Source organism: Carya illinoinensis, chromosome 7 (genome assembly GCF_018687715.1).
Source record: "Carya illinoinensis cultivar Pawnee chromosome 7, C.illinoinensisPawnee_v1, whole genome shotgun sequence".
NCBI classification, from domain to species: domain Eukaryota; kingdom Viridiplantae; phylum Streptophyta; class Magnoliopsida; order Fagales; family Juglandaceae; genus Carya; species Carya illinoinensis.
The window spans coordinates 43,894,211-43,920,859 of record NC_056758.1 but is presented as its reverse complement, the minus strand read 5'-3'; the positions used below and the strand labels follow the sequence as shown (position 1 = coordinate 43,920,859).

The window sequence follows — 26,649 nt, the reverse complement described above, 5'->3', positions numbered from 1 at the left end:
TTTTGTAATCTTTTTCTGGCTTCAACGGAGCTTCTAAATTAAGAAAGCAAAGAAACCCTTCTCTTAATAGTACTTTAATTTTTTTATTTTTTATCTCCCCTGTTTCTTTCTGCTTTTGGTTTTTATGGGTTATCTTTGGTAGCTCAGTTCACGTTCTTTTCTTTCTTTTTTGGTTTTGCTTTCATCAACGGGCAGTTAGATGTGTATTTATTGCCATTTCTTAAAAACAAAAATTCCGATATAACCCAGCTGTTCAGATTACCTTATTTTCGATAGCCAATACGACAATATTTCTGGTCGGGAGGGAGATCCAACGGTAATTAATTAGAGATGAGGTTGTTTCAAAAAATTAACCTAGTTTGGTTTGTCATCTTAACTTTTAAATATTATTTAAATATAAAATTTTTTATTTTTTATTTTTTAAATTGTCATTTTTTTATTTAATGATTACAATTTTTTTTAAACTTTTAAATAAAATATAAAAAATAATTTAACTTTTTTTAAATATTAAAACAAAAATTATATTAAAAAATTATATTTTATCTCTCTTTTAACTTTATAAAATTTTTGTTCCGTTTTTCTCTCTTTTCCTGAAATTCGGTAAAAATCTTTATTATTATTCACAAATTATCTCATTTCTATTTATAAATTTTTCATATCATTTCATTTATGTAACCAAACTAGGCCTAAAAGAAAATAATTCCCGAAGCCCTATTTTCGTTATTTTTTCATAAAATGATAAACATATAATTAATCCAAAACTATTTTAGAATTTTATTTAAAATAAAAGATAGTCATGTAAAATTAAAATTATTTTTTAATGAAATTATACGATGATTTTAATTGATTTAAAATGAATTGTAAAGTATATGTAAAAACATTATAAGTATAGCATCACTCTATTTTTTATTAAAAAATTAAAATTAAAATAAAATAAATTAAATTAAAAAGAGAGAGAAGGGGGGGGGGGTGGTTTCTCAAATGCACTGCGTATAAATTAGCATTACGGCTGTTTCGATCTTAGATTTAAATACAGTACCACAAAAATAATAAATGTAAAGGTAGTTGAATTTGAGCTGTGTCAATCTTTTATACAAGTTGTCATTTAGTAACCCATCAAAGTTTTTTGTTTACAGCATCTTTAATAAATGAATCAAGCTGAACTTAGATTTTACTTAAGTGATCTTGAACAAATTGTCAATTAATTTTGTTTATTTACTGTCCTAAGATAGAAACAACAAAACCCAAATAAATAATGAAATAAAAAGTATAGGAAAGTCAAATATTATAGTTTTAAAAATATTCCATTGGGATCTAATTTCTAGAAATTTGTTGGCCTTTAGAAAAAAAAAATGTATGCTTTTAAATTTTTAATAAATAATGATACACCTACAATTATTTTATAATTTATGTTCAAACAATCAATAAAATCATACTACTCTATTAAAAATAAATTTTAATATTATAAAACTATCCTCAATTTAAGTAGAGTTGTAAATCTTTTGGGGGCTATGACCTCCCAAGTCTACACGTGGCTCTACCAATGCTAAAGATCATAATTTGTAAGAATTTTGATTTTTTTATGGTTTTTTTAGCTTAATTTATACGGTAAAAATAAAATGTATGACTTATGACAGCCGATGAGAATACTTTTTCTAAATGTATAACTTCCCTTTGAAATGTTTCGGGAATATTAATGGAGAAGCGATAGATTTATAATTTTTCTATAATTATTTTACATTCAACTAATGTAAAGTATCCCTTAAAATTAAATATTTTAAGTTGTAAAATAATTATAAAAATGTTGTAGGTTCAATTCCCCTATTATGAAAGATTTTATATATTACATTTTCGTCCCTCTGTGATCGATGAGGTAATGTTACATATTGACTTTTGATTTTTTATATAAAAAAGTAAATGACTATCTAAAGATGATATATATAAATTGTTATATATACATAAGAATATCAAAATAGGATAGAAATATAGTATATAACATCATTATTTGTTTTTTTTATTCAAACAGCAATGCTACATGTACCCGATATTGGGTACCTTTTGAGAAATCAGACGATGTAGTATAATTAAAAAAATGAAAAATTAAACCGAACTGAAAAAGAGAAATGAGGAGGATAATTTTGCTCAAAAAACAAAAAGAGAGAGAGAGAGAGAGTGCCATCTAAAAGAGAGCGCTAGTGTTTGTCGTTAACATTTTTTCTGAAAATCTATCTTATTTCTAACGCGGCCATCCAAGTTTCTTTCAACTTATTTTTGTATCTAGAGCTCGTTAGCCACCAAATGGATATCCCTTCCAACAAATTTGATTAAAATCAAAGACCATATTGAAACAGAGTTTTGATCTCATATCCCGAGAAACAAGATAAACTATAAATCCTATATATGAAGCCGTAAAAGCAGGCACAACGGAGCCAAACAATACCACATTAAATTTAGAGGAAAAGAAGTTGAGCAAGAGATACCCATTAATCACTATTACTAGTGCTGCCACAAGCCACGCAACCATCTACAAACAAAAGATAAAAAGAGAAAAGGTAAGCTTTTATCCCGTTACTAATTTACTCTTCTATTATTGTACAAAAAAATATTGTTTGGGCCGCATGACAAGCAAGTACTGAAAAATAATGAGGCGATTTTGTTTTTAGTTTTCTATTCTATTAATGTATAAGAAACATAAAAACTTGTCGAGCAAAAGTGTTTCCGCAGATGAAGAAGTTCCAATAGCATGATACTTGTGGGCAGCTCTTTGTCAAATTACCCCAACAAACAACACGTCGAACAAGTAAATGTGCTAAAAATATCCCCCAAAATCAGGTGCGGGATTGAAGAAATCATGACTTGAAGAAGACCCAAAATTACCAAAACTGCTCTTTAGGGCTTGCGACCAAGTATTATTCTTTAGTACATGAGAAGAAGATGAGAAGAACCTTTGTTTGTCTTCGTGGGTAGATGGAGGAGATGAGAAGAAGACTCATTATCACTGAATCTAGTCTGAGAAGAAGACCCACCCTAGACACTCGTGAAATGAGAGCTTGCTTTGTTCGTGAGTTCTATCGTTTGGATTAAACACAAAACGCGCCGTTTTAATTTTTTCACGTGGAGAGATGGATACGCGGGGTTTCGCCACACCGGGTGTAAGTAGAGTTTTTGTTGTTAAAGTATTATTAATGGATTATGCATATTTAAATGACACTTTTGATTAATGTAATATGAATCTAGAATTTCATTCACATAAATATCTACGTTAGAATAACTATTTTTTTTATTATATAACAGTAAAATCATATGAGATTAATTTAATTTTAACTATTCATATCAAATTTTCACATTAAATTATCCATTTATTCATTATATAGTAATAAATAATTAATAATTACAAAAATATTTAATTTTATCATATTTTACTATTCTACTTATTATATGTTAATTAGTAATCATATTCAAATTAAATTATCTAGATATTTGTGGATGTAGATGGAGAGAAGATAGAGAATGTTATAAAAAATAATAAAATATATATTTGTTGGGTTTACAAATAATTTTAAAATCAAATTATTTGAGTTTGCATAATCTATTTTGAGCCCATTTTCATTCATAATAGCTAAAAAATACCATTCATTTTGGATATAGATAATCCAATAAGACTCCTCTTAGAGAGGTAAGATTAGGCCTTGTTTGGACTTTGGATACTTGGAATATATTAGGGTTGAGTTAAAATGTTTTATTGGAGATTGAGAAAGAGTTTTGCTACATATAAGCAAATTGCATACTAATCTGTGTATCAATACTGATTCCTTCATATTTAAAATTTAAATTAGCACTATTTTCAATCAAATCAACTTTTTGATAAATCATATTCGATTAGTGCATATATTAGTACGTAATTGTGCTTACAACTAGATTTTTTCATTGAGAAAGAGTAGAAATGAGATAGAGAAGGTTGAATAAAAATATTAAAAAATTATTTAGATATTATTTTTTAATATGATTTTTTTTTTTGAAGTTTGGAAAAAATTATATTGTTTTTTTACTTTATTTTTAAATTTTTAAAAATTATAATAATTATTTGAAAAAGTTAAAAAATTAAAAATAAAAATTATTTTATATTTAAATAATATTTAAGAAATAAATAATTAAAATTTGAGTTAATTTATCAAACTATCCTTACAAATAAAGTATTTGATTATTGAATAATGTTAAATATAGTAAAAATTTTATTTACAGTTATTTTATATATTTTTTTGTACATTTTATTAATGTAATTAATTATATATTATAAAAAATAATATAATCAATCACATCAATAAAATACATAAAAATAACTATATATAACTTTACTCAATTTTTTTCGTATGATTTATTCCTGCATACAAACTGGACGATTGCTAATATGATTTATGTTTATTATTATAATTGTTAATAGGCCTAGCCGGCTCAGGAGGTCACGTGCCTTTTCCATTGTTGGAAATTGGAATCTACCACACCTGTATTACATGTGTGCGCAACCCTTCAGTCCCTTGAACCAAAAGAGGACAAAAGAATTCCATACTTCAGCGGCCTCTATGTACAAAACCACCCACTCATGTGGTAATCCAGCCTTTTCCACTCCAAACGACACCGTCCCCACCACACTCCTCCCCCCTCCAATTCCAAACCCTCCGCCTCTCAATGAAGAACAACCTCCCTGCCACCATCCGACTCCCACCAACACCGCGCCGTTCATGCTATCCGTCGCCGCCGTAGCGTCCTGGCTCGGCTCCCGCCGGATCCGCTACTGCTTGCTGCTCCTATGCTCGCCCCTTCTATTGCCATGCCTCTGCGCCGCGTTCCCGCTGATCTGCGCCGCCGAGATCTGCCTCCGCCGCCGAATCCGGAGACGGAAGGCCGCGCACGGATCTCAAGAGGAAGAGCCGCTGAGGCGATGCGAGGAGGGCTGTGGGTGCGGCGTTGTAGAAGAGGACCAAGGGGTGGGGCTGTTGCAGCGGTACTTGGAGGATCAGATGCTTCTCGTTGGATCGGTATACGACTGCGGGGATGAAGATGATGATGGTCCAAGTGGCGGGAGCAGGACGCCTTTACTGGGTTGATTTTGGGGTTATTGTAATTGTTTAGGTGTGTAAATGGCATGATGGAATTTTATCATTAGAGATCAGTTCTGTTCATATTTTGGATTGGTAAATTTATTTGGTGAATTTAGGTTTCTGGGAATACGTCGGTTTTACTTGAGAAATCCTTCAAAAATTATCATTAGTTGGAATTAATTGGTTTGGAGGTTAGGGTGTATTTAATTTCATTTCATTTCAACAATTTTCGCACGGAAGTGGGAAAAAGAGAGTCCGTTTGAACATCAGAGTTGGGACTGTGATTGGTCTCTCCGAAGCCCATGTCTTTTGTATAACGATGGATTATGATTTGCTTTATTTAAAAGCAAAGGAACTAACAGTAGAGTGGCAAGGGATGAGTAATTGGTGTAAGCTGTAAAGGACCAGATCAAGATGTCATCGTTTTTCTTTCTTAGGATTCATAATGTTGAATGTGATATAATACACATTCTCTAGTATCCATCACTGCAGGTCGATCTCAACTCAATGCCCAGTGCCCACCAATGGCAAAAGAGAGAACTTATGGGGCTGGCGCTGGCTTCAAGAGAACTCAACGGTGCGCATCGTATCAAATTAAACCTTGAAAAGTGAAAACTAGACAGGCTGAAGTTACAACACTAATTATTATTATTTTCTTTATATCTATATAACAAGAGAATATATCTCTCTATACAAATAAAAATAAAAGTCAAAAGTAAGGACTGTGTATTATTAAGTGGGTGGGGGCCATCCAATCAATTATCAAATATAATTCAATCCTGTTACTCTAGAAACCTTCGCCATTCATTTTATCAAAAAAAAAAAAAAAAACGTACCATTCATAGAAAGGAAATCATGTAAACCAGTGCGCATCTCCATAGCGACATACAATTCAAGCAACGGATAGAAAAGTGAAATTCATTGGCTACGAGTAATTATAGAGATGGCCATCTCTCCCCTCTCCAACTCAGACTCTCTGCATGCCCATACTCCGCTTGTGCAAAGCACCGTCGACTTCGCCGTCGACTACCATGGCAATCCCGCCCTTAAAGCCTGCTCCGGTGGTTGGAGGTCCGCATACTTCCTCATCGGTAAGAACCTTAACTACCTACCTAGACTCATCTTCTCAATTACGTTACAATCAACCATTTTAAGCTTCTTTTTAACGCTCGACGTTGGATTTTCATGGCAACTGTATCTGATTTTTTCTTTAACATCCGCCAAGTACGATCCCCTTGCAAACAAATGAATAATTTTGCATCGACAAATTTCTTGAGGTACTTGGGTCATGGTTTTTGCACGTACGCATATCAGGTGTGGAAGTCGCGGAGAGGTTTGCGTATTTTGGGATAAGTTGTAACCTTATAACCTATTTGACGGGGCCACTAGGCCAGTCCACTGCCACTGCGGCCGAGAACGTGAACGCGTGGTCAGGCACGGCGCAGCTGCTCCCTTTACTGGGTGCATTTTTGGCCGATTCTATTCTGGGGCGCTACCGCACCATTATTATTGCTTCGGTCATCTACATCTTGGTGCGTAACTCTCTATCCCCAGCGTATGGGCAATTTTTAATGTTTAGTGTTAGAGGCTGCTAGAGGTATATACAAAGGAATCATGTAAATGGATCCAATACACTATCCGAAATGTGCCACGTCTCTCTCTCTCTCTCTCTCTCTCTCTCGATCGGGCTAAGAGCACTGGCATTTGGCATTTGGCTAAGAGCACTCTCTCTTTTTATAATTTAGCTAATCTGGTGAAAAAATGATCTAATTAGTTAAACTATTTTCATTTACAAGATGAGCTACAGTCTTTTTAAAAGAGAAATCATATTTGAAATGAACTATAGCTTTTCCTATTGAATATTTAATCATTTTTCAAGTTCACTCGTACAGTTGATCCCTTTTATTTTTCCACCACCGGTCAAGTTTCCTTCACATTCTTTTGTGCAAACTGAAATATATGATTCTTGAATAATATTGGATATTGTGAAATAAAAATAAAAGTATTAAAAAAATAAAAAATAATTTAAAAAATATAAATAATAAAAAATAATAATATTTTATTATTATAGAGAGTATAATAGCTAATTCAATGTAGATTTAACTTTTGAGTGATTAGCTAAAATAAAAAAAGTTGCATATTAATTAAATTTTGAAAAATAAAATAGCTAAATCAATGTCAATGCTCTAAGGGGCTGGGGTGGGGTCGGGAAAGGGAGGAGGGGAGAGGCATGGGGAGAGGGGAAGAAAGAGAGGAAAAAAATAGACGGAGGGGAGACATGTCGCACGTGAATGTGTGAGATTTCTGTATATTTATAGTATTTTTATTATTGTTAATACATAAATTCGCACAAAAAGTCAAAATGGAGTAAAGTTTTATCCCTTATCCATGATGACGATCTAGCTGTCAGTGACTCGATATTATTCACGTTGAGTTATGAAATAAATAATAAATAAGTATAAAAACAAATAGCTAGAGATTTACATAATTTGACGTAAAAAATTTACATATACGGGTTATTTAAGGATAAAATTTAATTTAATAAATAATTCTATAATCTCTCGTGACCTCGCATATTTTCAATATAATTGAGTAATTTAGAGTTTGAAGAAATTGAAGATAATTAATGGATCTTTCAGAGTCGTCATGTATGGCAGAGTCATGTGTAGAGAAGTCCTTGAGGGTCCCTTCCGATCTATAGAAATCTCCTCATTTTATAAATGTATATTTCTTTCTTTTAAGTGATTGTATACAACTATTTACCTTTTAAGAGCCCAAGTCAATTTTGCCTTTATCTCTGACTAAATTCTTCGATTTCTCTTTGAGCTAGATTATTGCCTTATCTCTTCCCTTATTATTAGTGAGAAATTTTCAATAATGTTTATGTTTCAGTTAACTTTATCCATAACGTTTATGTTTCATGGTTCCTTCTGCTTTCGGCTCTGGTGATATATTGAGCATGTTGTGGCCAGAAATGAAAAATTAGTTTCAAACTTGATTTGTAATGACCATGATGTATCGGCCGGGTTTCAAACTTTTGCTCTTGTTCTTTTTTTTTTTTTTTTTATATGTTTTATAAATGAATCTCAGGGGCTAGGCTTGTTGACTCTGTCAGCTGGGTTGGTTAGTACAGAAAGTCATGGAAGAGGCAGGCCTATGCTTCCTTCTCTCAGCAATTCAGATTACACAGACCCAACCAAAAGAATGTCATCTTCTCCTCAGCTTTTAGAGATATTATTCTTGTTCTCTCTATATCTAGTAGCTGTTGGGCAAGGAGGACAGAAGCCCTGCGTTCAGGCATTTGGAGCTGATCAGTTCGATGGAGCAGATCCGAAGGAGTCCAAAGCCAAAAGCTCATTCTTTAATTGGTGGTTTTTCGCTGTATGTTCGGGTGCCGTTTTAACAGTTTTAGTCTCGAGTTACATACAAGACAACCTTAGCTGGAGTCTTGGATTCGGAGCCCTGTGCATTATCATGATCGCTGGACTGTGTCTCTTCTTGTTTGGAACCAGGACTTATCGGTACAGTGTAAGAAGGGAAGAAAAAAGCCCATTTCTGAGAATTGGCGGGGTCTTTGTTACTGCACTTATAAATTGGCGGAAGACCTCCCTGCCAATAGCTATTGATCAAGAGGAAGCTCACGGAACCTTGCAGCATCATAGCTCTCAAAAATTCAGGTAAGAGGAACCAACAAGATTCACGCCACCATATTATGATTCACAACTGTCCCTTTAGGGACAAAAGAACACGTCAAAAAAATTCCGATTACTTGGATAAAAATTTATGTTGTGATTGGTTCCTCTAACGTGGCAGGTTCCTCAACAAAGCCTTGCTGTTCCGAGCTGGTTTGGAAGGCGGTGGTGGAAAGGTTTATACCGTGCATGATGTTGAAGAAGCAAAGGCAGCTCTTAGTCTTATTCCTATATGGGGAACGAGCTTGGTGTATGCTATTGTATATGCGCAGTGCTCAACTTTCTTTACCAAGCAAGGGGCTACTATGGACAGAACAATATTTCCTGGTTTTGAGATGCCAGCGGCTTCACTACAATCCTTAATCGGCTTGGCCATTGTACTTATTATTCCCATATATGACCGCATTTTTGTTCCAGTAGCAAGAAATTTCACCAGGAAACCCTCTGGCATCACGATGCTGCAGAGAATTGGAACTGGGATGCTTTTATCTGTTATTTGCATGGTAGTTGCTGCTCTGGTTGAAAAGAAAAGGCTTGAAACTGCTCGAGAGTATGGGCTGGTCGATATGCCAAACGTGACTATACCGATGGGTATATTGTGGTTGGTTCCTCAGTACGTGTTGTCTGGAATTGCTGATGTATTCGCCTTGGTTGGTCTGCAAGAGTTCTTCTATGATCAGGTCCCAATTGAATTGAGGAGTGTCGGTGTGGCCCTCTACCTCAGTATTCTTGGCGTGGGCAGCTTTTTAAGCAGCTTTCTTGTCTCTGTCATTGAGGCAGCAACTGGCGGCATTGATGGCCAAGCTAGTTGGTTCGCTGATAATCTTAACAAGGCGCATCTCGATTACTTTTATTGGTTACTCGCTGGACTCAGTGCAGCTGCATTTACTGCCTTTCTGTTTTTTTCAAAATCTTACATTTACGTTGGGTCTAGCAGCAGAATGTAAAGTGCAATTATTATTCTTATCATAATGATTATTATTATTATTATTGGTGTAACTGAGTAGGCAGATGGATATATATTATATGAAAAAAGTTGGATGCAGTCAATCCATACAGTCGGTGCGTAAACGGTGCTGACATGGAAAAAATAAAACGCACCGTTTCATTCAAAAATTTCTCAATTTAACGCACCATTTCGTTTAAAAATGAAAAACCGCTGCTTCCCGTTCCTTAGTTTTTCATCTCCTCAGTTTCCCTTCCCAATTCCTTCCCTCTCTTTGTTTCTTCCACACGAAGCGCAGCCTCTTTGTCTAACTGAATTGCCTTTTGGACTTGCAACATTAGTTTAAATATAGCGTTCTTAGGTGCAGGCCATGGCAAAGCTTGATGCTTGCTACTTTTCTGTGTAATTTGTGGCAAATGCCTTTAGAAGTACTCAAGTTGCTAACATATATTTTTTTCAATGGCTTTTAACTTATCTGCCTGACATTTATAATGTTTTTTCTTTGCAGGCATATGATCTCGTTCAAGGAGCATTTTAAGTCTTGCTTTATATAGGGTCGTAGAAGGAAAATAAACTAATTAACAAAAATGCAGTCTCTCTCCCACTAAATAAGACTGCAACACAAGATACTGAAACCGGTATACAAAAGCTGCAACACATGGGAAATGAGGCTTGTGTACAAAGATTGGCCCACTCTCTTGAATTTCCTGTTAGGTTATGTTTATGGAAGGAATAGTAATTTGAGGAGATAAGAAATTATATTGTTAAGAGTAGTTAAGTGTATTGTCAATCAAGTACTGGAAACTCTTGATACGAATGAAAGATATTTTACGAATTTCACATATTTTCTTTCAAATATTGCACAGTAGAATCAGTGTTTGTTAGTCGCATCAATCAAGCAAAAAGGATATGAGATTTGGATTTTTGTTGAATACCAGCAATGGTATCAAAGAATGAGTGGTGAGGACAAAAATGATTCAAATTAGATTATTATTTATTTTATTAATTCCTGGTACCTACACAAAGCGTGGCCAATATTCAATTGTAATTGTAATTTGACTACTCGTGTCGTGTTTGGTCATGTCTCATTTTGTGATATAATAATAATTATTAAAAAAAACTAGGGAAGCCCCTCATTCTTGCTCCTCGTTCATACTTTTTAATTTTTTTTTTTTTAATAATTGAAGAATTGATTATTAATAAAATTATTTATTTTTTAATAATTAAGAATATTAAAAAATTTCTTACTGCTGGGCTTACCGTCATCACCCTCCAAACATAAATGTAGGTCTCGCACGGAATCGTCCTGTCGGGGTATAGGAGAGAGAGAGATAAAAATAAATAAATAAATAAACGCAAGTGATTTATATAAATATATAATCCATGGTAATTTCTGTTTTTGTGGTTCCCCGTAACCAAATGAAATTACCATATAAAGAAACTAGAAACGAAAAGAGATCAAGAGTTGCGTTGCTGTTAGGGAAATCTGTTCTTGTCATTTTCTACCCTTAACTACTGGATGAGTAATGTTGGTAGCTGCGTTGCATGTGGACTATCGACTGTCGAGTACTGTTGGTAAATCCCGTTTGGTTTGTAGAAATGGCCATTCCTACGGTTGACACGCCACCGCTATTACACACCGTCGATGGTGCCGTTGACTTCAAAGGCCGTCCGGTCCTCCGATATGATTCCGGGCGCTGGAGATCCGCATCTTTCATCATAGGTAAGACTAGACTACTCCGCGGGATCGACTTGGACCAAATGAAAATTAGCTTGAGAATGGATTTTAGTCGACTTTTTTTTCTTTTTTTTTTTTTTCACCGTGGGTTTGTTGTAGGTGTGGAGGTAGCGGAGAGGTTCGCATATTATGGGATAAGCTGCAACCTGATAACCTATTTGACGGGACCGCTGGGGCAGTCCACGGCCACTGCCGCAGAGAACGTGAACGCCTGGTCTGGAACGTCGCAGCTGTTGCCTTTATTGGGCGCAGTTGTGGCCGATTCTTTTCTGGGGCGCTACCGCACTATTGTCCTTGCTTCTCTCATCTACATCTTGGTATCTCTCTCTCTCTCTCTCTCTCTCTCTCTCCCCGGCTTGATTGCTTTGCAATTTCTTCGTAGAAAAACATAAATCATGAAGTTTTTCTCTTTTAAGCCAATGGGTTTTATTTGGGCTCAACCTGACCCTTAAGCTCAGAACTCGGAATATCATATTATCATGTCTATTGCTTTTCTTTTTAGCTTTTTCCCCCAAAACATACACGTGTATCATCTCACAACTCCTGGTGTATGCTAATCCACAGACCGCAATTCATAACTTAGGGGGAAAAAAAAAGCATGAAAAGGCATACATTAAAGTTTCTGTTCTTGTAAGAATATACACCCGTGCCTGTTTAGGATCGCCACCTGATCACACACACACACACGATCAACTACACCCAAAAAAAAAAAAAATCGGATTTGTTCATCTTATTTACACCCTTAGTACACCTCAAATTATCAAAACCAAAACTAATATTTTCTTTTCATTTGCACCCACCATCTATTTGACCCATCAACTCTGGTGAAATATTAAAATTTTTGAGTGGATTTTCTAATATATCTTCTCTGATATTTAATAATAATAAATAAATAAATAAATAAAAACAATAATGCCACCCACGATAGATAGCCGTCGCTAACAACCCCCTAGCTCCTTGATCGGTCACCAATGAGTGGTAAGGGATTGCCCTGATTTTTTTAATTATTATAATGGTTTTTTTTAATTTTTATATTAAATTAGGTCACTCAGGTAATATACAATCTATAATAAAGATATTTTAGACAATTTACTAATATGATATTATGGTTCCGTTAACTTTAACCTTTAGATGGATGGTTGGAGTAAAAATTGTAGTTTGGAAAAACAAATTGTTGGTTTTGAATCTTGATAGTTTGGGATGGAATTGAAAAAATGTTATTGGAAGCGTAAGTGAGTCATTTTCTTGTTTATGGGAGTTTCATTGCAGGTGAAACTCCAAAAGTTTCTTCTCTTATACTTGAAGTCTACTAACTGGTTCTAGTGAGATCAACTGTTGTTTCACATTTAAGCACCGCCTTTAAGCCAAACATGGGTCATTGGCCGCATCGTTATGCGTGGAATCTGTTTTGCAAGTGGTTCACTTCAACATATAACACTACAAATGAATAACACACTTGAACTCTAACCGGATATCTATCGAAGTTTTAGGGAGAATGTCTTTTTTCGGCATCCGTGTTTTGCATGTTTTTACTGCTTATCATCTTTGACATGGATTGAGAAGAATCACAGGGACTAGGCTTGTTGTCTGTGTCGGCTATGCTTTCTTCTACAAGCACTTCTGACTATGTACGCACCAAAACTACATTGGAGTCTTCGCATGAGCTCCAAACAATTCTTTTTTTCTTCTCTCTGTATCTAGTAGCAATTGGGCAAGGTGGGCACAAGCCTTGTGTTCAGGCTTTTGGAGCAGATCAGTTTGATGGACAAGATCCAGAGGAGTGCAAATCCAAAAGCTCATTCTTCAATTGGTGGTACTTTGGTGTATGTGGGGCTGCTTCTGTAACAGTTTTGGTCTTGAGCTATATACAAGACAATCTTAGTTGGAGTTTGGGTTTTGGAATCCCTTGTATTGTGATGGTGGTTGCACTGGGTATTTTCTTGCTTGGTACCAGGACTTATCGGTATAGTGTTAAAGGGCACGAAAAAAGCCCATTTTTGAGGATTGGTCGTGTGTTTGTAAATGCAGTTAGAAATTGGCGGACTTCCCCTTTGGCAATAGCTATTGAAGAGGAAGCTCTTGGAATTCTGCCTCATCGTAGCTCTGGAGAATGCAGGTAAGACCAATGCATTTCATCTTACGGTTATATTTATGAGGAATATCCAAAAGCTGCAAGATAGCTCCAATGAAATACTAGCATACATACAAGATCTCCAATAGTACTTTTATTTCAGTAGACTTGCCAGGTCCATTGCAGTTTCAAAACATTTTGGAAATAGTCTGTAAGTTATTTTATTGTCCCATTAAAGCTATTCGGTCTATCACGAACTTGTGCGTACTGAAAGACGTAACTTTTTGTTGCTGCTCATGCCCCCCTCCCCCCCCCCAAAAAAAAGGCGCTTATTTACAGTGTAAGTTACAGAGCCATTTGGATCCTCCATTTTGGCAGGTTCCTCAACAAAGCCCTTCTGTCTCCACATGGTTCAAATGAAGAAGGTGAGGTTTGTACTTACAGTGAGGTTGAAGAAGCAAAGGCAATTCTTAGGATCGCTCCAATATGGGTTACAAGCTTGGGATATGCCATTGTTTTTGCTCAGATCTCAACTTTCTTTACCAAGCAAGGGGCTACCATGGACAGAACAATTTTCCCTGGCTTTGAGATACCGGCCGCTTCACTACAGTGTTTTGTCGGGCTGTCCATTATTATTTTGATTCCCATATATGACCGCATCTTTGTTCCTATAGCAAGAGCGTTCACCGGGAAACCTGCCGGCATCACAATGTTACAGAGAATTGGAACTGGGATGATTTTCTCTATCATTTGCATGGTAGTTGCTGCTCTAGTTGAAAAGAAGAGGCTAAAAACTGCCCAAGAATACGGGCAGGTTAACATGCCTGATGCTACTGCTCCAATGAGTGTGTGGTGGTTGGTTCCTCAGTATGTACTGTCTGGAACTGCTGATGTTTTCACCATTGTTGGTCTGCAAGAGTTCTTCTACGACCAGGTCCCAATGGAAATAAGGAGTGTGGGTCTCGGCCTCTACCTCAGTATTTTAGGCGTGGGGAGCTTTTTGAGCAGCTTTCTTGTCTCTGTAATCGACGAAGCAACCGGTGGGGATGGACAGGATAGTTGGTTTGCTGATAATCTTAATCGGGCACATCTTGATTACTTTTATTGGCTACTGGCAGGAATCGATGGGGCTGCACTGGCTGCCTTCTTGTATTTTGCAAGATCTTACATTTATAATAGGCGAACAACGATTTAGATACCTTCATTATACTTTCATTTCAATTGGTTGCGAGTGGTCAGCAAATATGTAATGTAGGTGGAGAGTAATATGCAGGGAAAAAAAATGCAGTGTTAGCGTATTATCTCATTATTGATGCAGCATATATATGGGATGGGAGACTTGTACTGAACCATTAGCCAAGTATGCGCATCTGTAAATGAAGCTAAGACGACACTAGTGCAGCAAAAGATTACATCAATGACAAGAAAAACAACTGCTTAAATCACAATCATATAGCTTACGAAAAACTACAATAAGGTTGAATATAATTATCTCAAACTTGTAAAAATCTAAAACAAATAGAGAATTCAATCTTAGACTTTATTTTTAGCTAGTCACCTATATGTATGAAATTTATACACTAATCGGAGGGGGATTCGGAATTCCGGAGGGCGTGAAAGGGGAGAAGGTGAATAGTTTGATCGTTTGGGCATGGGGGCCACAAGCCTTGCGTTCAGGCATTTGATGGACAAATTAAAATCCCGATGGAAGAGCTCAAAGCCGAAAGCTCATTCTTCGATTGTTGGTAACACTTGCCATCTTGAACTTTATACAAGACGGCCTTTTGCTATCAAAAAAAAAAAAAGACGGCCTTTAGTTGGGGTCTAGATAAAATTTAGTTAGCTAGTTCAAACAAATCAGCATCTACAAACTTTTTCCACAATATTAATTCGCCTAAGTTTTATATATATTTATTTATTTATTGTCTCACTTGCTTTTTCGTTAAGAGTTTCCTGCTTTGTTTTTTTTTTTTTTTTTTGACCTCACTTATTCATCTTAGAACAATGTTAGGTATAGTCCCCAAATGGGGACTGCAATGCAGGCATAGGCAATTTCACTTTTAAAAATTTTTAAAATTACTAAAATATCCTTCTTAAAATGATGTTTTTTCTCTTTTAATAAAAGGCTTGCACATACAGCTCCTAAATGGAGACTGTAAATAGAATTTTTCTTCATCTTAACGGTAAGTTAAATAGAAGGTGCTATTCTGAAGAGTCTGTGTGAATTTTGATAGGGAATAAATTATGATGAGAATAAATAGGAAATAAATATTCTAGCTACCATGAGAATAAAAAAAAGTAGAAATAAAGATTAAATATGAATATTTTAATGAAATGATCGAAGATAGATTTAGATAATTTGTTATTTAATATCTATAAAAAAAAAATAAGTAGCTAAAATAAAAAATGAAAAAAAAAATTAAGTCAAATTTCAACTAAAGAGTACTATCTAGTTCGTTACTAATTCTCTAAGATTCTTTACTAAAGTATGAATGACGGTGAGTTTGACGAAATGCATGCATGAAATCAGAAAGCCAAAATGTGCTGTCTCCGGCCTGCATGTCCTTTTACGCATCTTTACTGCTGCTAGCCAGCTTGATCTACAGCAACTTAATTTCCAAAATATTAATTTCAAACGTTGCTATAATATATATCTACTATATATATATATATATTTGAATAAATATACTATATATATAAAGGCGAATGTGGGAGTAACAGATTTTCATCCAACACTTTTTTTTTTTTTCCATTTTATCCTTGCTTTGTCTATGTTTTTGCCGAGTTCCCATTTTCGTCATCTCCTTATTCTTTGCTTTAGAGAAATGCAGTTTTGGTGGAGAATTTGTGAGGGGCGGGAGCAGATCGACGACAAGGGAGAGGAGAAGCTTCGGTGGAGAGCTAGGGACCACTCATGGTGACACTCACAATGGTTATGGGTGGTGGGCCGGTGGCACATAGTGGGTATACGGATTTGGTAAGATCTGAGACCTAGAGAGAGAGAGAGAGGGCTTGGGGAAGGAAGAAAGAGAAGGACCTGAGGTGGGAAAGTCGCCGGTGACGACATGCTTGTGGTACCGTTGACGTCCGACAACGGCTGAGAGAGAGAGAGAGAGAGAGAGAGAGAGAGAGAGAGAGAGAGAGAGAGAGAGAGAAATATGGGGTCTAGGTTTTAATCGTGACCTTTCATCTTTAGATTTTTAATTTTAATCTAACGATGGAGATTTGAACACATATATAAAGTAAAATAAACTAGATAAATAAATAAAAAAAAAAATTAAATCTAGATTAAAAAATTAAAAAAATTAATTTTTAAAAAAAAATTAAAATATAAAGGAGGGCTAAACTACATCCCATCTCTTATTTTATTGAATTCATTTTTTTGATTCTCCATTTTATAGAAGAGTTTTGTTATATACAAGCACAATCGCATACTAATCTGTATACCAATACTGATTCGAGTTTAAGGCTTAGAGCCACTAGACAGAATCAAGTGACGAAACAGTTAATTTAAAAAACATCCTAACAAGCTGAGTGAAAGTATTTCATGATTTATAAATATATATATATATATATATATATATATATATATATATATATATATATATATTTTAAATAATAAATTTAACTTATTATATAAATTTATTTTTTTACAAAATTCTATGTGGTTGTCCTACTTCTCGTGAGCTATCATTTCTAAGGTATAATCTCACCTACTTTAAGCAATTATTTATTACAAAAAATAAAAAATATACCAAATAATATAATAAATACCCTAGAATAAATTAGACATATTAAGATTTCCAATTAAAGTCTGTACAAAAAAATGAAATGTCATTTCCAATTTTTTAACATGCAAACATTGAAGAGAGAAGGCGAGACAAAAAATCAGTAGCAATTTATTTTTTTATTGAATTATCTCATTTTCAAGTAATAGCGATAATTGATAAATTTATTCGTGTAGGTAAGTAAATAAATAAAATATGAATGATTCAAGAGGGAGTGGAGCTTTGATATAAAAAAGAAAACTCACAGGATCACCTGCATTTGAAATTTAAGATACACAATGAGCCACCGATGCAGGTAGTCAATCTCAAGGATGCCGGAAGCCTCCCACAACCTAAATCGGCAACATCTCCTTCACCTTTAAGTTCCACTATATATCCCGTGTAAATTGTAATAAAGCAATTGGATATGACTATAACGAAAATTTTGTATGCTATAATTGCAAAAACATGACCATCTTATAGCAACGGTAAATTACTTTATCTCACCATTTTAAATTATCATTTCTTACATGATAAATATAACGCAGTATTTGTTAAAATTACGCAATTACTAATATTTTCATTAATTTTAAATGTCGAACCTATCTAGAAGTAGAGAAAGATACTGGATGTATAACAATTGTTATCTTCAAACTGATAACAAAAGAAATATTGAATTGTATAACTGTTGATCTTTTTGAACACACAAGCAAGGTAGAATGTTTAATGCATTATGTCTTTATATTTTTTTCATTATTATAGGAGCACCTATTATATTTAGCAAACATTGTAATTACAATTTCAGAAAATAAATAAATTATGTACTTTCGCACAAAAATAAATAAACACGAACAACTGCATTAGAATAAGCTCAACGTACTTTCTTTCTATCCTATAAATCAAACTACGTCATAAGCATTCAAAATCTCTATTTTTTTTGGTTTTTAACTTCTTATTGTTGTAATTATATATTTAAATAATTAAGACACTAAATTGTATGTAAAGTCTATACTTCTTATTTCAATTTGTATATTTTGGTTAATTTTTGTTTAAATTTCTTTTTTCATCTTCTCGTTTATTATTTTGTACTATATTCATATTTATATGCATGAATATGAATTTAATTAATCTAAAAGTACTTCAGTACTCTCACTGATCTGCGTCTGCTCCAATATGATCATGATCGTACCCTCATGATCAGCCAAATCAGCTCTCATCAATGGCTAATTTTACATATGCACGACGTTAAGAAAGTGATTTATTTATTTCTCCACGTGAATTTACCACGACCTTAATTAAACCTTAAATTTGTAGAATTAAAATTTAATGCCTTATAATATAATATAATTAAACTAATTTATTTAATAATTCATATAGGATTTAGTCGTTGGTGCGCCATGATACTTTAGTAGTAGTAATGCAAATAAATCGTCAAGCATTGTGTGGCTCATTTTCGTCAAAAAGATATATATATTATAGTAACAAATTGCAGCTTTATATAAAATCATTGACGATTCCATGCAGTGTCTTCTGGGCTAATAATAAGGAATTAATTTTATTTTATTTATGTAGGGAAATTAAATAATCGAAAAGCATCAAATTAATGACCAATATTTATGATATATATGTGTGGTGAGTTAATGTTGACAATTGATGCGTATATGTATGTATATAGAATTAGGGGGATCGATCGAGGGTGCGTGCGTGCATGAAGCAAACATATATCTTTAAATATAAAAGGTAGCTATTTAATGAAAATTGTTATTTTAACAATATTTATTATTTTCAATTAACTTTATCAATTTTTCATTAACTCCGTTTGTCTTGAAATTAAGTAAGTGCCGCGTAGTCATGTAAGTTTTATTTGTCTTTTCTGTGTCAGTGTTAGAATATCAAACGTATCTGTACTCCCTCTCCTTCTATTTTTCTTCTCATTAATTACGTAGAGTAAAAGTGTTTCCATTTTCTCATCTCTCTCTCTTTCTTTCTTCATTAGCATGTTCTCTACTTCAGATATGTACATAAGAATGCCGGACATCAATTCTTCAAGGAGTAAGAATTGGTCTTTTCAGATGTGGTTTGGGTATAAATTTTGAATTTTATTTATTTATTTACATGTTGTGATAGATTACGAATCTCTTCTCTCTATCTAGATTTTCTTTTTATATTTCAATAACAGTTATGGATCTTTCAAAGTGAGATTTTTTTTCAATTTTTTCCGTATATTTTGAGGTTTTATAGAATGTTTAGATCTATTAATGTAGATGTAACTCTAGAAAGTTCTAATCGAAGATTTGGATCCCACCGATGGTTTGTTCGATGACAAGCAGACAAAAATTCTGGAAATTAAAGAGCACCTCGAAGATCTTGACCAAGTTTTTTGCCTTTCTTTCTACTAATTGTTTCGTTTATATTTCAATTTTATCTTTCTGAGTTTGATTTTCTCTTTGGTCTGGATTCGCTTCCGTGAGTTAGTCTGATGATTCTTTTGTTGAATTGCTTCAAAATCTAGCAGACATGGATATAACCTTTCAAGCACTCAAGGTAAATTATTAGTTCAGAGATTGGTGAAGCTATTAGTCAAGTTTTGAACGACCAAAGTTTAAGATAAATATATACAAATGTTCTTATTTTTTGTCATTTCTAATCTATCTTTCTTTCTTTTTTAATTGCACATGATAGTGCACTATTGCACCGCTGAGAATTGGGTGGATCAATGATGGCAAGCGACTGAACAACAAGAAATCAAGAGGAAAAGGCAGCAAGCAAAGGAACTAAGGTTTGGTGGCAATCTTGGGTGATCAACAACGTGGAGAAACACGATTGACACGAGGTGACGGTAGCCTTGGATGTGGGGAAGCTGAGTTGCGGCTTGTGGCTCACGGGTAGGAAGCAAATACTCTGCTCTGGTTGCTAAAAACAAGGGCTATTGGGATGTGTGAGTGGAGGCGTTGGGCTTGCGGATTATGAGGGACAGTCAAGGCCATTGGATAAGTCAAGGAAGCTTATTACGAAGTATCAGAGTTACAAAGTGACATTTCAAGCAAGCACACTAGGTGTTTGCTAGAATGCTTTAGGCACTAAAAGAAGGAGTTCTGAAATGTGAATTTTCACCTTGTATTTCTCATTTACACTGTAGTGTTTATATACACGGATGACCACTATGAGAGAGAAGGTGTTGTAACAGAATTTACAGATTTAACCAATCACAATCATACAACTCAGCTTGTGTATTACAGAGAATATTCTCATGAGTGTTGCTTAGTGCAGGAGGCAGAGTGGTGCTCTGCAGTAGCTGGGATGGTGCGGCCACTAGTCTGTGCAGGTGAGTCCTTTGCTCCAATAGCCCCCCTCGAGGCAAGCGGCACGGGAATGAGAGTGAGGCTTGATCGAAGTTGGTTGAAGCGTCTAGTGGAAAGAGGCTTAGTGAGTATGTCAGCCAGTTGGTTCGTGCTAGAAATGAATGAGACACGAAGTGTCTTCGATGCTACACGCTCACGGACAAAATGATAATCAAGGGCGACATGCTTTGTTCGGGAATGAAGAACCGGATTAAGCGACAAGTAGGTGGCACCAAGATTGTCACACCATAAAGTGGGCGGATCAGCAAGAAATATACCAAGTTCAGTGAGTAGGGACTGAAGCCAAAGAACCTCACATGTGGCATTTGCAATGGCTTTATATTCCGCTTCGGTTGAGGAATGGGCAACTGTGAGTTGCTTCTTGGAGCCCCAAGATACCAGATGAGGGCCAAAGTAGACACAATATCCTCCGGTGGATTTGCGATCATCGGGGGATCCAGCCCAGTCAGCGTCAGAGTAGGCCGACAACAGAAAAGATGAATTAGTAGAGAAATGAAGACCAAGATGAGAGGTTAGGCGTAAATAACGCAAGATCCGTTTCACAGCTTGCCAGTGGGGTATTTTGGGAGAATGCATGTACTGACAAACTCTATTGACAGCAAATGATATATCTGGCCTAGTAAAAGAAAGATACTGCAGGCTCCCTACAACACTTCGGTACATCTGAGGATCCTCAAAGGAGGAACCATCATTAGCCGTAAGTTTTGTAGAGGGAGACATAGGCGTAGAAACAGGTTTTGATTGATGCATATTTGTTTTTGTTAAGAGATCAGCAATGTATTTTGACTGACTCATAAACAAGCCACGGGAAGACCGAGAAATTTCAATGCCCAAAAAATAATGCAATTCACCCAAATCTTTGACTGGAAAAGAAGCACTTAACGCAGAAATAAATTGAGAGATGAGCGTGGTACTCGAGCCAGTCACAACAATATCATCAACATAGATCAAGAGATATACAGTATCAGCACCATTAGAGTAAATAAAAAGAGATGAATCTGATTTTGAAGCTGTGAATCCTAGGGTTAACAGTTTAGTACTTAGCTTAGAAAACCAAGCCCTAGGGGCTTGTTTCAAGCCGTAAAGAGATTTTCGCAACTTACAGAGATGGGTCGGATAGTCTGGATTTATGAACCCCGGTGGTTGATGCATGAACACATCTTCTTCAAGATCGCCGTGGAGGAACGCGTTCTGGACGTCCAATTGATGTAAGGGCCACTGAGAGGTCACGGCTATAGAGAGAAGCATACGGATTGTGACCGGTTTAACAACAAGGCTATAGGTTTCGGAGAAATCGATGCTGGCTTGCTGGTGGTACCCTTTGGCCACAAGGCGTGCCTTGCGACGCTCTAGAGTCCCATCGGCACGGCGCTTTGTTTTCAATACCCATTTGGAGCCGAGAACGTTGAGGCCAGGGGATGAGGGGACAAGATTCCAGGTATGGTTTGAGAGGAGGGCCTGAATTTCGAGGTTCATAGCTGCACGCCATTCAGCGTGTTTGGACACCTCTGTGAACGATGAGGGCTCTTCGGGTACAGAGGAGGAGGGGGTTTCCGTGAGATTCAGTGATGATTTGGGAGGTGGCCAAGGGATTGTACCGTCGGTACGTTGTAGGGGACGGTGAACATTGTTTCGGGACCGTGTGGTCATGGGATGGTGAGGCTGTGGAGGAGGAAGAGGAGAGGGATTAGGGGAAGTAGCAGGTGACGGCGCTGGGGAAAGAAGATGAGAGGTATCAGTCGAAGGAGACCTAGGGGAACTCGGGTTTGGGTTGGCTGGGTCCGAGTGAAAATGGGAGGCAGGTGTTTGGGCTGGGGCCGAGTTAGTGGGCGGGGAAGTAGTGACTATGATGGGCTGGACGGGATATATGGGTAAGACAGGCCTGGGAAAAGTTGTAGAGGGAGGAATGGCCGGAGAGAAGTTTTCAGTGGGCAGTTCAGTTGCAAAGGGGAAGACCGTTTCATGAAATTGCACATCACGTGAAATGTAAACACGGTCCGTAGGCAAGTGAAGGCAAATATAACCCTTGTGATCTGGGCTATAGCCCATGAAAACACATGGTTTGGAGCGAGGGTCCATCTTGTGTTTATTAAATGGCCTTAAATTGGGCCAACAAAGACACCCAAAGGTTTTCAGAAATTTGTAATCAGGAGGATGTTGAAAGAGTGTTTGAAAGGGTGATTTATTTTTTAAAATTGGTGTCGGGAGACGATTGATTAAAAAAACAGCGGTTTGAAAGGATTCAGCCCAATATTTTTGAGGAACGGAGGCATGGGCCAAAAGTGAGAGCCCAGTCTCAACAATGTGACGATGTCGCCTCTCGACGGTACCGTTTTGAGCGTGAGAGTAGGGACAGGTAAGACGATGAACAATACCGCATGTTTGAAATATTTTTTTGAGGGGTTTAAATTCAGTTCCTCCATCTGTTTGAACCGACAAAATTTTGGAAGAAAAGAAATTGGAAACATAATTAAGAAATGCAAGAAAAATGGTAGAGACATCCGACTTTGATTGAAGAGGAAAAATCCAAACATACTTAGAATAGTCATCAACTACACTAAGGTAGTATTTACATCCAGTGGAGGACAAAATAGGAGCTGGCCCCCATACGTCCAAAAAAAGAAGAATAAACGGGGAAGAGGACCGAGAGGGAGATGCCGGGTGCGGAAGTGCATGGGATTTTCCTTGTGGGCAAGCGAAGCATGGTTGAGACATAGTTGGACTGGATGTAAGAGGCAGCTGGAATTGTTTTATTGTTGAAGCAGTTGTGCGAGATGACGGATGTCCCAAACGGGAATGCCAGATTTGGGAAGTAGCCTTTTCACTGAGTTGAGCTTGCGGGAGGGGAGGACGAGGTGATGGTGTGACCGAAACATCATTTGGAAGTGCATAAAGTCCGTCCTCAACGTGACCCTGAAGAAGCACCGCCCGGGTTCGTAAGTCCTTCACAAAAAAACAATTTGCATGAAATTCAAAGAAAACGGGATTGTCAGTGCAAAATTGTCGTACAGAAAGTAAGTTACGAGTTATTGAAGGAACATGAAAAATATGTTTAAGGTGAAACGGTCTAGAGGGAGAGTGTAAAGTGGCAGAACCAGTGTTATGGATCGGAATTGTCGAGCCATCCCCTACGCTGACATGATCTGGACCTTGATAAGCTGCAGCATCCAAAGTGAGGTTAGAGAAATCAGAAGTAAAGTGATTTGTTGCGGCAGAATCGGGAAACCAGGAAGTGGAATGAGGTGGATAATTTCCGGATGGGAGAGACGTGAAGTTGGCCATGAAAGAGGGTGGGGGAGGTGCTTGATAAGCTTGATCGAAGCGGTGGTAACAGGTAATAACAGAGTGACCCGGTTTTTGACAAAGTTGGCAAATCTGTTTAGGAGTAAAGGGGCGAGGAGAGCTGGATGAACCCCCTCGATGGTTTCCACGACTGCGTCGCCCACGTGAAAAATTACCACGTCCACGACCAGTGTTGGTTTGATAAGAGGATGTGGTAGTGTTGCAAGTCGTAAGGGACGTGGAGGAGAGAATATTGTTGGTTTGATAGGAGAGGCGAGACTCATGGTTCAACAAATAACTGTATATTTGAGGGGTGGAGAGGGGATCGGGACGAGTTGTGAGGGAGGTTACAAGGGACTCATAGTCCGAACCTAGTCCAGCAAGGAGGTAGATAGTGAATTCGGCAGTGGATAGGGGCTGACCAGCAGCACCTAGTGCAGAAGCTAAGGCCGTGGCTTTGTGAAAATAAGTGGAGATTGAATCGGAACCTTTTTTCATGGTCGTGAGTTGAAGCTTGGTCTGCATAATATGGGCAGACGATTGAGCTGAGAAGAGAGTATGGAGAGTATACCAGATTTCGGCTGAAGTAGAGCAAGATAGGACTTGCGCAAGCACGGTTTCAGACAGAGAGGCATTAATAGCCGAAACTATAAGCTGATCTTGTAAAACCCATTTATTGTATGCAGGGTTTACAGAACCGGCAACCGTGGGAGGTGGCATAGGAATGGTGCCATCCACATAGCCGAGAAGCTGATTTCCTTTTAGGAAAGGCACCATTTGGGCCTTCCATAGGAGATAGTTTTCTAAGGTGAGTTTGATGGTTATGAAATGGGATGAGGAATTAATGGGATTCGGTGAACTCAAAGGGGGAGGAGAAACATTTCTTTCTGTGTTTTCTGGTTCGCCCATTTTTTTTTTTGTTAAGAAGAATGTAAAGGAACGGTGGACGTTGGTCCTAGCACCTCTCTGATACCATATCAGAGTTACAAAGTGACATTTCAAGCAAGCACACTAGGTGTTTGCTAGAATGCTTTAGGCACTAAAAGAAGGAGTTCTGAAATGTGAATTTTCACCTTGTATTTCTCATTTACACTGTAGTGTTTATATACACGGATGACCACTATGAGAGAGAAGGTGTTGTAACAGAATTTACAGATTTAACCAATCACAATCATACAACTCAGCTTGTGTATTACAGAGAATATTCTCATGAGTGTTGCTTAGTGCAGGAGGCAGAGTGGTGCTCTGCAGTAGCTGGGATGGTGCGGCCACTAGTCTGTGCAGGTGAGTCCTTTGCTCCAATACGAAGAAAGAGATCATGTCTTTGAGGCTGCACTAGAGTTTCAAAACAAGCTACACTCTGGAAGTCAAGGCCATTATATATATATATATATATATATATATATATATCTTTATATATAAAAAGTGGCTATCTAACAAAAATTGTCGTTTTAACAATTTTTATTATTTTCCGTTAACTTTATCAATTTTCATTAACTCTGTTTGTCTTGGAATTAAGTGAGTACCGTGTAGTCATGTAGGTTTTATTTGTTTTTTCTGTGTCAGTGTTAGAATATCAAAAGTATCTGTACTCTCTCTTTCTTTTTTTCTTCTCATTAATTACGTAGTGTAAAAGTGTCTCCATTCTCTCATCCCTCTCTCTTTCTTTCTTTCTCCGTTAGCTTGTTCTCTGCTTCATATCTGTACAGAAAAATGCCAGACATCAATTCTTCAAGGAGCAATAATTGGTCTTTTCCGGTGTGGTCTGGGTATTAATTTTGGATTTTTTATTTTTTATTTACATGTTGTGATAGATCACGAATCTCCTCTCTCTATCTGGATTTTATATTTCAAGAACAGTTATGGATCTTCCAAAGTGAGATTTTTTTCAAATTTTTCCATATATTTTGAGGTTTTATAGAATGTTTAGATCTGTTAATGTAGATGTAACTCCAGAAAGTTCTAATCGGGAGATTTGGATCCCCACAATGGTTTGTTCGATGACAAGCAGACAAAAATTCTGGAAATTAAAGAGCACCTCGAAGATCTTGACGAAGTTTTCTCCATTTCTTTCTACTAATTGTTTCGTTTATATTTCAGTTTTATCTTTCTGAATTTGATTTTCTCTTTAGTTTGGATTCGCTTCTATGAGTCAGTTTGATGATTCTTTGGTTGAATTTTTTCAAAATCTAGCAGACATAGATATAACCTTTCAAGCACTCAAGGTAATTAGTAGTTCAGAAATTGGTGAAACTATTAGTCAGGTTTTGAACGACCAAAGTTTAAGATAAATATGTACAAATGTTCTTATTTTTTTCATTTCTAATCTATCTTTTTTTTTTTTTTAATTGCACATGATAGTGCACTATTGCACCGCTGAGCATTGGGTGGATCAACGATGGCTAGCGGCTGAACAATAAGAAACTGAGAGGAAGAGGCAGCAAGCAAAGGAACTAGTGTTTGGTGGCAGTCTTGCGTGGTTGGCGACGTGGAGAAATACGATCGACACGAGGTGACGGTGGCCTTGGATGCGGGGAAGCTGAGTTGTGACTTGTGGCTCACGGGTAGGAAGAAAATGCTCTACTCTGGTTGCTAAAAACAGGGGCTGTTGGGTTGTGTGAGTGGAGGCGTTGGGCTTGCGGTTTATGGGGGAGAGTCAAGAACATTCGATGAAGTCAAGGAAGCATCTTAA

The 26,649-nt window shown here is 36.5% G+C and overlaps 3 protein-coding genes across 5 annotated transcripts; all 3 read left to right on the top strand.

Annotated features, from left to right (window-relative positions):
- The first annotated feature begins 4,517 nt into the window (after window positions 1-4,517).
- LOC122315479 lies at window positions 4,518-5,226 on the top strand. Its single transcript, XM_043131397.1, has one exon. The coding sequence runs from the start codon at window positions 4,581-4,583 to the stop codon at window positions 5,103-5,105; it is 525 nt and encodes a 174-aa protein (XP_042987331.1). The 5' UTR covers window positions 4,518-4,580; the 3' UTR covers window positions 5,106-5,226.
- A 673-nt stretch (window positions 5,227-5,899) lies between these two features.
- Window positions 5,900-9,790, top strand: LOC122315477 (protein NRT1/ PTR FAMILY 5.10-like). Of its 2 annotated transcripts, XM_043131393.1 has the most exons (4): window positions 5,900-6,190; window positions 6,414-6,631; window positions 8,190-8,776; window positions 8,913-9,790. In XM_043131393.1, the coding sequence occupies exons 1-4, from the start codon at window positions 6,043-6,045 to the stop codon at window positions 9,736-9,738; spliced, it is 1,779 nt and encodes a 592-aa protein (XP_042987327.1). In that variant the 5' UTR covers window positions 5,900-6,042; the 3' UTR covers window positions 9,739-9,790. The 2 variants fall into 2 exon arrangements, with proteins under 2 accessions (XP_042987327.1, XP_042987328.1); XM_043131394.1 differs by lacking the exon at window positions 6,414-6,631 and having other exon boundaries at window positions 6,057-6,190.
- A 1,348-nt stretch (window positions 9,791-11,138) lies between these two features.
- Window positions 11,139-14,994, top strand: LOC122315478 (protein NRT1/ PTR FAMILY 5.10-like). 2 transcript variants are annotated; one of them, XR_006244036.1, is made up of 5 exons: window positions 11,139-11,460; window positions 11,575-11,792; window positions 13,047-13,591; window positions 13,925-14,801; window positions 14,835-14,994. XR_006244036.1 is itself a non-coding variant. In XM_043131395.1 (4 exons), the coding sequence occupies exons 1-4, from the start codon at window positions 11,283-11,285 to the stop codon at window positions 14,739-14,741; spliced, it is 1,758 nt and encodes a 585-aa protein (XP_042987329.1). In that variant the 5' UTR covers window positions 11,139-11,282; the 3' UTR covers window positions 14,742-14,994. The 2 variants fall into 2 exon arrangements, 1 of the variants encoding a protein (XP_042987329.1); XM_043131395.1 differs by having other exon boundaries at window positions 13,925-14,994.
- Window positions 14,995-26,649: the final 11,655 nt, after the last annotated feature.